The 12,168-nt window shown below is 47.9% G+C and overlaps 1 protein-coding gene across 5 annotated transcripts in view; it reads left to right on the forward strand.

The window, feature by feature from the left end:
• Positions 1–12,168, forward strand: part of LOC140898281 (L-amino-acid oxidase-like) — a 51,475-nt gene that overhangs the window by 26,927 nt on the left and 12,380 nt on the right. The window contains exon 1 of one of the 5 annotated variants that reach the window (XM_073311910.1): positions 11,110–11,146. The exons of the other annotated variants lie outside the window; for them this stretch is intronic. Within the exon in view, the coding sequence (XP_073168011.1) occupies positions 11,110–11,146 (37 nt within the window). Of the gene's footprint in view, positions 1–11,109; positions 11,147–12,168 lie in introns of those variants that run through there. 5 annotated transcript variants of the gene reach the window in all.

Here is a 12,168-nt window from a genome sequence, read left to right on the forward strand (position 1 = left end):
AGTTAGGTTGGTATAACTACTTCGCTCAGGGGTGTGGGTTTTTCACACCCCTGAGAGACACTGTTATACCAATATAAGTTTGTAGTGTAGACCTTATTCTGTTTCCCATGCCCTATTATAGGCTTTTGGCAGGAGAGATAGGTGTAGTGCCGTGCATTCTGCATCACATCACTGTCAATATCTCCAACATGCTCCCTTCACTTGTAGGGCCAATGTAAATCTCTTAAACCAGGTCACTACCAGTTGAGAAGTCCCCTGTGCAGGGGACTATTCTCAGAGGGGCATTTACAACCACTTCAAGCCCCCTTTATCCTACTGGAGTAGTGTGAAGGGACCTGAGGGGATGGGCGCCAATCCCGGGGCTGGAGCATCCACAGAATAAAAACAGTGGGTGCTCATCACCCACCAGTCACAGCTGTTTGGTGACACGCCAGATCAGCTAATCCAGGGTGCTGCCAAACAGCTGATCGGGGACGCCACCAAACAGCTGATAGGCTGTTTGGCAGCTTGGGGAGTGGATTGGGGGAGGGCGGAGAGCACCGAGCAGGCGGGGCCTCGGGGAGGGGGCACAGTGGGGGCGGGATGAGACAGAGCGAGGGTGGGGCCTTGGGGGAAGGGACGGAGTGAGGGCGGGGCAGGGGTGGAGCACCCTCAGGGGAAAAGTAAAAGTTGGCACCTATGCCTGATGTTGTGTCTTCACTGCAGCTGGGAGACGCTATTACCAGTTCACATACATATGCTAGTTCTGCTCTGAATTCTTCACAACTGTGTTCAAACATGCTAAAAACTTGTAACATACACAAGGCCAGAATGGGAACCACCCCTCAGTGAGGGCATGGCAGTTTAGGAGAAACTACTGAGACAGTCACAGGGCTAGTGGAAACCACACAGGAAAGGAAACTTTCAAAAGTTACTAGCACTCCAGATTGTCTTACGAGCCTGCGTGCTCACTCTTGTGTTTCACTGGCATAAATGGGAAGCAATGAGGTCTGGGAGGCGCTCAGACTCATAAACTCAGAAGGCAAGTGATGTAATTTGGTTGTTATGCGTCTATGTAGTCTCTTCTTTGGGCCATGTGATTCTAAGCTGACTTTTTAGAAATAAAAGTAGTAGAAGAACTGAAAGTAGTTGAAGGAGGAAGTGGGGCCCAGACAAGGGGAGAAACACCAGCGATTACAACATATATAAATATTCCAGTAAAGTGAAATTCTGACTGTGATTGCAGATCAGCAGGTTGAGAGCATGTTACATTTCAAGAATCTTAGGACAAAAAAAAAAAAAAATCCAAACAGCCTCGCAAAACCTTGAACATTTAAAAATCTGGGGAGTGCCAATTTAAAGTTACACTTCTCAGATGAAGTGAACCTTAAATTACTTATTTAGTAGCATGGGCGGCGTGTGAATCTACCCTTCGGGGAGGCTAGCCCCCTGGCCCCACCCCTTCTGCCCGAGGCCCTGCCCCTACACCCCTTCTACCTCCCTTCAACCACCAGAGCCCCAAGCCCCCACCCACCCACCCACCGCACCCTGGCCTGAGCTCCGGCTAGCCCACCCCAGCTGCCCTGAGTCCCAGGCCACCGACCGCCTTGAGTCCTGGCCCGCCAGCCGGCCTGGGCACCGGCCCACCCGCTCCAGCAGCTCTGAGCTCCAGGCCCCTGGGTCAAGCTAAGCCCCTGCTAGCTTCAGGGGAGAGGGGGAATGAGGGCGGGGCCTTGGTTGGGGTGGAACGTGGGAGGGGTCCCGGCCTGGGTTAGGGGAGGTTTAGCCACTCCTGGCTCATTATATCTGCCACCCATGATTTCCTTGGGGGAAAGGGGGTGGGGAAGAAAAACAGTGAGTAAACCAGGCTCATCAAGGACAAAGGCCCAGATCCTCAAAGGTATTTAGGCTTCTAGCTCCCATTGATTTCAGTGAAAGTTAGGACCCGAAATACCTTTGAGGAACCTGCACCAAACCCAATGAGGGCTTGTTTACAAAGGAACCTACATAAACTAAAGTGTGAATTTAAACTGATCTATTTATATCAATATAACTGCCCCATAGTCACTCTTATTACAGAATAAGGTAACTTTATCCAGTTTAGTGCTTTGGAAGGGGTTTAAACTAAACCATAACAAGCCATTCTGATTCTGGACTCAGTGTGTCCACTTGAGAAGTTATACCAGTATTACTATTTTGATTTAAACTATATTGGTATAAATACATTGGTATAACTGGCCAAACTTTCCCATACCTACAAGCCCTACGCATCATGTGAGGAAGACTGAATTTGTGATTAACGCTTCTATGTGTACGTGTATACTGTAGCTGGAAAGTGCAATTCACAGCTTGGGAGACATTCCCCCTCTGGCTGGCCACCTGAGTGCAGTTCCTCCTGACACCTGGATATGAATGTGGGTAGCTAGTCCAAGCTGCTGCCTTTGCTGCTGTGGCCACACAAGTGCAGAGATAGAGCATGTATGTCTACCCAAACTGGGAATGATGCCTTCCAGCTGCTGTGCGGAGTTACCCCAAGATTCAAAGGGTGATGGCCCCCAGTGATACTAAGGCCAGGTCTACCATAGTAGGAAGGCTTGGCTGGTATAATTATACCTGCATAGCTTTCCTAGCGTGGAGACAGGTCTACTGTTATAACACAGCTTACGAAGGGCCTTGGTGGATTGGAACAATTTACCAAGGATCATGGGGGATTCTCCATCACAGATGATTTTTAAATGAACTTTGTGTGTTTCTCTAAAAGGTAAGCTCTAGGAATTATTTTGGCGAAGTTCTGTGTCCTGTATTATACAGGAAGGCAGTGGTCCCTTCTGGCCTCAGAATCCTGAATCTATGAATATCAGCGTAAGAGCAGTTATGCCAATATACTTGAATTTACTCTAGGATTTGTGCAGACATATAGCTATGTTGGTAAAAAAAAAATCACATATTTAGAATAGAATAGAATAGCCCCCCTGACTTCCATGGGAGTTCAAATTAAGCATATTCTATAAAACTTTGCAAGATCACAGTAGAGGCAGCTGAATTTCAATGCTGGATGTAAATGGCCCCTAAATGTAGAGTGACATAGTTCAGGGCAACTGCACCGATATCTCCCCTTAGTGGTTCAGTGAGGGCACCCACTTCAGGCTCTCTTGGGTGGAGACACATGGCTCTCTCCCTTCTGACTGGGGTATCTCCAGGCTGAACAGTTCCCTGCCTTCACTGTGTTATCCCCAGATGGCCTGAGCAAGCTTCTCTTTCCATCTCTTCCAAGACTACTAACAACTCCCTAGTGAGACTGTGAATCCACCAGCAAAGTCCGACGGCTGAAACAGGGCTGCTTGCTTTCTCCTCTGTCAAGGTTCCTTCCCCACTCTGAACTCTAGGGTGCAGATGTGGGGACCTGCATGAAAAACCCCCTAAGCTTATTTTTACCAGCTTAGGTTAAAACTTCCCCAAGGTACAAACTATTTTACCTTTTGTCCCTGGACTTTATTGCTGCCACCACCAAGCGTTTAACAAAATATAACCGGGAAAGAGCCCACTTGGAAACGTCTTTCCCCCCCAAATCCCCCCCAAGCCCTACACCCCCTTTCCTGGGGAAGGCTTGATAAAAATCCTCATCAATTTGCATAGGTGAACACAGATCCAAACCCTTGGATCTTAAGAACAAGGAAAAAGCAATCAGGTTCTTAAAAGAAGAATTTTAATTAAAGAAAAGTAAAAGAATCACCTCTGTAAAATCAGGATGGTAAATACCTTACAGGGTAATCAGATTCAGAACATAGAGAATCCTCTAGGCTAAACCTCAAGTTACAAAAAGACACAAAAACAGGAATATACATTCCATTCAGCACAACTTATTTTATCAGCCATTTAAACAAAACAGAATCTAACGCATATCTAACTAGATTGCTTATTAACCCTTTACAGGAGTTCTGACCTGCATTCCTGCTCTGGTCCCAGCAAAAGAAACAACAGACAGAGAAAAGGAGGACTTGTGGCACCTCAGAGACTAACCAACTTATTTGAGCATAAGCTTTCGTGAGCTACAGCTCACTTCATCGGATGCAAGTGAGCTGTAGCTCACGAAAGCTTATGCTCAAATAAATTGGTTAGTCTCTAAGATGCCACTAGTACTCCTTTTCTTTTTGTGAAAACAGACTAACACGACTGCTACTCTGAAACAGACAGAGAGAACCCTTTGTTTTCCCCCCTCCAGCTTTGAAAGTATCTTGTCTCCTCATTGGTCATTTTGGTCAGGTGCCAGCGAGGTTATCTTTAGCTTCTTAACCCTGTACAGGTGAAAGGGTTTTTCCTCTGGCTAGGAGGGATTTAAAGGTGGTTAGCCTTCCCTTTATATTTATGACATCCTCAGAGGCTGTTCTAAGGTACCACACAGCATTTCCTAGGCAAGTCTATTTTGTTCTTATGGTAAAAGCACTACCGAGAACACATGTTAAAAACAATAAAAGAACTTATACGCCTGCTAATAAGATGACCAGAGATTTCCCCAACTCTAACATGGGTTCTGGCAGGAGCAGTCCTTCAAAACCCCACAAAGGGGTCTCTTATTGTCACAAGTTCATAACGGCCTCAGATGAGAACTTGCACCCAGTCTTATATGGTCTCCATAGGCTAAGCCCTTCCAAGCCTTCCCTAGGTATTGAGGCCCTCTGTGGACCAAAGGTCCTGCCTCTTTGCTGCACAAGGGAAAAAGGCTCTGAGCCTGTTTAAAACTAGGCTATTTAGCCAAAAAATCCTTTCTTTTGTCTGTTGGTCTTTGGAGAATCCAGTTTGAACTAGTGACACCGGAACAGGGGAAGGGAGGCAGGGGGCCATGGCCCCTCCACTTTTTACCGGCTGTAAGGGTAAGCAGTGGGGGGAGGGGGCAGGGTCTTAGGGGGAAGGGGCGATGCAGGGGCAGGTCCTCGGGGGAAGGGGTGGGGTGGGGGTGGGGCCTCAGGGGGAAGGGGCGGTGCAAGGGCAGGGGCTCGAGGGAAAAGGGTGGCGCAAGGGGGTGGGGCCATGGTTTGGGCACCGGCGGCCCTCCCACTGGAATTACATTAACATAACTCTTTCCTCCTAGAGAAGTTACATGCAATCTCACAGAAACAATTGCATTTTTAATACAATGAACTCCAAAGATATTGAATTTAATTTAATGAGGTTTAACTTAATTCATTAAAGTTTGCCCAAGATATTGCAGGGTGATGTCCTCTGTCACACAAAGCATGTGTCCTTTCTCCTGCGAGGGGTCCCTACCCAGATGAATAGTTTCCCTGAAGCCGAAGAGATGGTTCACATGAATAATGAGTACTAGACGGGAACCAGTCATGGGATTAAGGGTTGCAGATATTAGTTATAGTCTGTGAAGAGTTCTGAGATCCTTTGGAATGAAAGTTGTTATAGTGGTTGGGTTGGCTTTTTTTTTAAATTCTTAAATGCTAACAAACATTTTCATGGACATTTTGAATTTCCATGAAAAGATGAGGGCAAAAGATCTTATGAAATTTTCCTGAAAATTCTCCCAGCTGTAAACCTGACTGAAAATATTTCAATGGAAAATGTCCTGGATTTTTTGAATTTCAACCTAATTTTCATGAAATTCCCCTCTGCCTTCTCCCAGGTTTTGTCCATCTGTAATAAGTATTGAATACTGTTAATGATAATTTAAAAAAAATGTAAATTAAGACCTTGATCCTGCAAACACTTACAGTCATGTGTAACTTGAATTTAGTGGGACTACTCACATGCGTAAAGTTATGCACATATTACTGTTGATGTTGTTGTAGTGAACAGAGGGCTAGTCAGAGACTCATAGATTTAAAGGCCAGAAGGGCAGGGCTTGATTTACATCTTACGCAACCCTAGGCACAGCATCTTCAGCGCCCTCCCGCACCTGCCTACAGCTGACCTTCCTGTTTTCCATTAAAAATGAAACAAAAAGAAATATAAGCACAGCCTCCTCGGGAAGGCACGAGACCATCCACCACGCATGGCGCTCCCAGCCCAAGCCGGGGCGCAGCTGTGGATTATAGAGAGCTGTGGTGATATCTAAATGTCAGCACCCGGCTCTGACCGACCCATGATACCAGCCTCCTTGCCTACTTGTTTTCAGAGAAGCACCTGTGTGCTTTTTCCCATTCTGCTCCTTGTGTTTGGTAGCAGCTCCTCAAAAACATCCACAGGGCTATCTCATTATCCTCTTTCAAAACCCTCCTTACAAATTTCCTTTGCTGTAATGCCTAAAAAAAAAAAAAAGCTGACAATGGTTAGACAGCAGCCTGACATGCTGACCAGTTCCCTTATTTTCTTGCATAATGACAGGTTTCAGAGTAGCAGCGGTGTTAGTCTGTATTTGCAAAAAGAAAAGGAGTACTTGTGGCACCTTAGAGACAAACAAATTTATTTGAGCATGAGCTTTCGTGAGCTACAGCTCACTTGATCGGATGCATAAGGTTTCGTAGGCTAGAACCCACTTCATCAGATGCATAGAGTGGAAAATACAGTAACAGGTATGTATACATAGTACATGAAAAGATGGGAATTCTTTTCATGTACTATGTCTATATACCTGCTACTGTATTCTCCACTCTGTGCATCTGATGAAGTGGGTTCTAGCCTACAAAAGCTTATGCCCAAATAAATGTGTTAGTCACTAAGGTACCACAAGGACTCCTCGTTGTTTTTGCTGATACAGACTAACATGGCTACCACTCTGAAACCCCTTCAGTGTGACAGCCCTTCTCGGGGTCCACTCTCTCACAGGGGTTAAGCTGTAGGCCCCGCCGCCTCCCAGAACCGCACCTCTCTGAGCCCTCAGCGTGCCTGTCTCTCGATGTGGACCCCTCAGGGAGTCCACTTGCTCTGGACCCCGAGGGCCTCCACGCGCAGCAGGAATAATGCAACCGCGACCTGTAGACTGGAGTGACTCTCAGCCAGCGTAAAACAGGAGGGTTTATTGCACGTCTGATCACAGTATACAAAACTCTCAGGGCCTCAGGCCTACCATCCCTCAGCACAGTACATCTAGGTCTCTCCAGCCTGCAGGTTGTCCTAGCTCTGGCTAGGGTGACCAGGTGTCCAGTTTTCGACCAGAACACCTGGTCGAAAAGGACCCTAGCAGCTCCGCCGGTCATAAGCGCCGCCGTCTGGGACGTCAAAGGGCCGGTCGGCGGTGCTGTGGCACTAAGGCAGGCTGATTGCTATCTGTCCTGGCACTGCGCTGCACCCCGGAAGCAGCCAGCAGGTCTGGCTTCTAGGTGGGGGGTGGGGGGGGCTGCTCCCATTTGGGAACTGACCAATAGGAGCTAGGGGGCAGTGCCTGCGGACTAGAGCAGCACGCAGAGCCTCTGTCAAGGTTCCTCCCGCACTCTGAACTCTAGGGTACAGATGTGGGGACCTGCATGAAAAACCTCCTAAGCTTATCTTTACCAGCTTAGGTCAAAACTTCCCCAAGGTACAAAATATTACACCCGTTGTCCTTGGACTGGCCGCTACCACCACCAAACTAATACTGGTTACTGGGGAAGAGCTGTTTGGACGCGTCCTTCCCCCCAAAATACTTTCCAAAACCTTGCACCCCACTTCCTGGACAAGGTTTGGTAAAAAGCCTCACCAATTTGCCTAGGTGACTACAGACCCAGACCCTTGGATCTGAGAACAATGAAAAAGCATTCAGTTTTCTTACAAGAAGACTTTTAATAAAAATAGAAGTAAATAGAAATAAAGAAATCCCCCCTGTAAAATCAGGATGGTAGATATCTTGCAGGGTAATTAGATTCAAAAACATAGAGAACCCCTCTAGGCAAAACCTTAAGTTACAAAAAAGATACACAGACAGAAATAGTTATTCTATTCAGCACAATTCTTTTCTCAGCCATTTAAAGAAATCATAATCTAACACATACCTAGCTAGATTACTTACTAAAAGTTCTAAGACTCCATTCCTGGTCTATCCCCGGCCAAGACGACTACAGACAGACACAGACCCTTTGTTTCTCTCCCTCCTCCCAGCTTTTGAAAGTATCTTGTCTCCTCATTGGTCATTTTGGTCAGGTGCCAGCGAGGTTACCTTTAGCTTCTTAACCCTTTACAGGTGAGAGGAGCTTTCCCCTGGCCAGGAGGGATTTCAAAGGGGTTTACCCTTCCCTTTATATTTATGACAGCCTCCTGCCCCCCTCCCAGCCGCCTACTAGCGCCGGACCTGCTGGCAGCTTCCAGGACACATGCAACACGATATCAGGACAGGCAGGCAGCCTGCCTTAGCCCCGCTGTGCCGCTGACCAGGGGCCGCCCGAGGTAAGCCAGCGCCCCGACCCCAAGCCCCAACCCCCTGCCCCAGCCCTGAGCCCCCTCCTGCACCCCAAACCCCTCTGCCCCAGACCCACCCCAGAACCTGCACCCCTAGCCCAGAGCCCATACCCCCTCCTGTACCCCAACCCTCTGCCCCAGCCCTGAGCCCCCCCAAACCTGGAGCCCCCTCCTGCACCCCAAGCCCCTCATCCCCGGCCCCACCCCAGAGCCCATACCCCTAGCCTAGAGCCCATACCCCCTCCTACACTCCAACCCCCTGCCTCAACCTGCAGTCTCCTCCCACATTTCGAATCCCTCAGCCCCACCTCTCAGCCTGGAGCCCCCTCCTACACCTCAAACCCCTCATCCCCAGCCCCACCCCAGAGCCCACTCCCCCACCTGGAGCCCTCACCCCCTCCCACACCCAAAGCTCCTGCCCCAGCTCAGTGAAAGAGAGTAAGGGTTGGGGAGAGCAAGCCACCGAGGAAGGGGGAATGTAATGAGCAGGGGGCGGGGCCTCAGGGAAGGGGCAGAGCTAGGGTGTTCAGTTTTGTGCAATTAGAAAGTTGGCAACCTTAGCTTTGGCTGCTCTCTCCTCCCAGCCCAGAAAAACCCTTCCTTCCACGTGGGCATCTGATATCACCATCCCCCAAGTTCCACCTCTGTCCTTTGTCTTCTGTCCCAGGTAAACAGGCCACCTGGGCTTCCTCTCCTCTCAGCCTCTCCTCTCATCAGTCCTTTGTTTCCCCACTGGCTGGAACTGGCTGGTCAGGTCACCAGGGTCCTCTCTCCATAGCCCATTGTCCTCTCACTGGCCAGAACCAGCAGTGACTCCCAAGCTGGGCCTCCCGGTCACCAGGTCACCTGTCGCTGGCGTATCCATTCTCCAGGCCATTCACTGGCCCTCTGTAACAACAAACTCCCTCTCCCACCACCCTGTTAAACCAGTAACACCCAGGGAAACTGAGTCCCACACTCTCTGCATGCAAACCATTGAAAAACAGGACCCCCACCCCACCTCGCTTCATCACCGATGTCTATTTTGTTCTATGATTATACAGCACCTCTCATAATGGGGTGATGGTCCTTATGAGAGGAAACGCAGAGATCTTGGCTTTTTTAGTCTAACCAAGGCTGAAGGGAGATAGGATTTCTGTCTATAAATACATCAGAGGGATAAATACCAGGGAGGGAGAGGAGTTATTTAAGTTAAGCCACGGTGGACACAAGAATAAATGGATATAAATGGCCATCAACAAGTTTAGGCTTGCAATTAGGTAAAAGTTTCTAACCATCAGAGGAGTGAAGTTCTGGGACAGCCTTCCAGTGGGGGCAAAAAAACCTAACTGACTTCAAGACCGAGCTCGTTAAATTTATGGAGGAGACGGTATGATGAGACTGCCTACAATGGCATGTAGCCAATCCGCGAATGTTAGTAGCAAATATCCCCGATGACTGGTGATGAGACACTAGATGGGAAGGTCTCTGAGTTACTACAGAGAATTCTTTCCCTGGTGTCTGGTTGATGGGTCTTGCCAACATACTCAGGGTCCAACTGACCACCATATATGCGGTTAGGAAGAAATTTTCCCCTGGATCAGATTGGCAGAGACCCTGGGTGGGGTTTGTCTTCCTCTGCAGCATGGGGCACAGGTCACTTGCAGGTTAAAACTAGTGTAAATGGTGAATTCTCTGTAACTTGATGTCTTTAAACCATGGTTTGAGGACTTCAGTAACTCAGCCAGAGGATCGGGGTTTATTACAGGAGTAGGTGGACGAGGTTCTGTGGCCTGCAACATGCAGGAGGTGAGACTAGATGATCACAACTGTCACTTCTGCAGGGCCAGATTGCCAATTAGGCACATGCCTAGGGGTGCTGGTGTTCTAGGGGAACCTAAAAGTTAAAAGTGGGTTAAAAGTTAAAGTTAATACACACTGCTCCCCTGCGGCCAGGCAGGCTCCTGGCATGGTGGCCACCCAGCATGTGGGGCTGGAACAGTGTGAGGGTCCAGGTCAGCCCACCTAGGGGTGCTGTGAGCTACGGCCAGGTGGAGCGGCTGCTGAAGGTGCTGGGAATGTCCCAGTCCCTTCCCAATCTTGGCCATCCCACTGCTTCTGCCCCATGCCGGGGAGGGAGGGGAAGGAGCGTGGCCCGCACCCCATTTACTTGCACGGGCAGAACAGAAGCATGGCTGCCGCGCTGGGCCATGGGAGGGACAGAAGGCAGCCGGGGACTACTCACTGTGAGGAGAGGTACACTCCCCCCATTGCACCTCGCTTGGGGCAGGTATCCACAGCACAGTGGTGCGAGAGATTATAGGTGGAGTGGGGATAGTCCATGATTGGCCTTGCCAGGGAAGACAAGGGGATCCAATGGAGGGATGCAAAGTCAGAGATATTGAACTGCTTGCAGGAGTGTAGCATAAATATCCACAGAAATTTCATCAATTTCCCCCTGTGCCTTGCACAGATTTCTTCAGATTTAGGGGGGCAATAGGCAGAAAAATCCATAGAGATTTTTGCAAATTACAGAATTAGGCATTGTACTATGTCTGCTGAAAGGAAGACAGATAGTTGTATGACTTGCATGTATACATGTTTGGGACTTACCAGAACAATAAGTAACTTGTGTTCCAGTCAGTTGGTGTCTCCTGATCAAAGGGTGGGGCAGAAAGATACACATAATTGTGTCAGACTGGAAATTCTTTTCCCCTAGAATAATTAATTACATCTCTCTCAGTATTTGGAACATACTGATTGGTTGGAAGTTTTGAACCACTTTTTTTTTCTGAGATCAGCTGGTTCAGGCTATAAAATGAAAGTGATCACTAGATGACTAGTGCTGCTGGTGGAAACATGGACAGATTCTGTAAGTGACACTGCTGTGCTGGGAGAATTGCTTTGGGGCTAGGAAAGGATGTGTGTTAGTCCATGTTCAGCTGCTTTCTTGTTTTGCATCTTTCTCTTTATTTTAACCTCTCACTTTTTTTTGCTCTTTTTTAGATGAATATGTCTTGGGCTTTGTTTTTCAGTACCCCTTTCTGCTCCCTTGAAGTTGATTCCCACTGATTTCCATGAGCCTTGGATCACGCTTTCTTGCTGGCAATGTGATTTTTAAAAAAGAGAATCCATACCCACCTTTGTGGGTATTTTATGGGAAAATTTGGTCACACTCAGGGCTTGATCCTGAATGATTGAAAGCAATGGGAATTTTGCCTTTAACTTCAATGGCAGCAGGGTTAGACTGTAGGACTCTAAATGCATCAATTGCTGTTAATACTGTGTAACCCTCTGAGAAAGTGCCATCCAATAATATGCTGGGGGTGGGGTGTGAGGGGGTCTCACTTACAACTGTTCAAGGCTGGGGCATGGATCAGGGACACAGTTCCAGTGCCAACAATGATTCCATGAGATTCCTAGTGTGAGTCAGGCTTGTAGGATCAGGGTTTAAAGCAAGTCATGTTGTCCAAAGGAAATTTTTGGTACTGTTTAGTTTCTTGAGTGAAACTGGTGCCTGTTTGAGAAGGGAAGAGAAAAAAAATCTTATTCTGTGGTTCTTTGGGTAGTAGCTTCCACCTGAAACTGGAAACTCTTGAACTGTGTTTCTCATTCCTGAGAACTGAATTTATATGCATTGCTGATGCATCTGTTTATAGTTTAAAGGATTGTTCTGAATGGGCTCGGCTCTACCCTGCTGTTTCTCAGGGCATTTCTAGAAAACTAAATTTATTTGAGGAGCACAGAGAGGTCTAATCACCAATATTTCCAAAATAGCCAACGGAGTAAAAGCACTGTAGCAGTGTGGAGATTCAATTACTTTAGTGGGAGCAAATTTAGGTCAACACTGAGCGCTTTTGAAAATCTCACCCACTGCGCCTTAACGTTTTATTT

Source organism: Lepidochelys kempii, chromosome 14 (genome assembly GCF_965140265.1).
Source record: "Lepidochelys kempii isolate rLepKem1 chromosome 14, rLepKem1.hap2, whole genome shotgun sequence".
Classification (NCBI taxonomy): Eukaryota; Metazoa; Chordata; order Testudines; family Cheloniidae; genus Lepidochelys; species Lepidochelys kempii.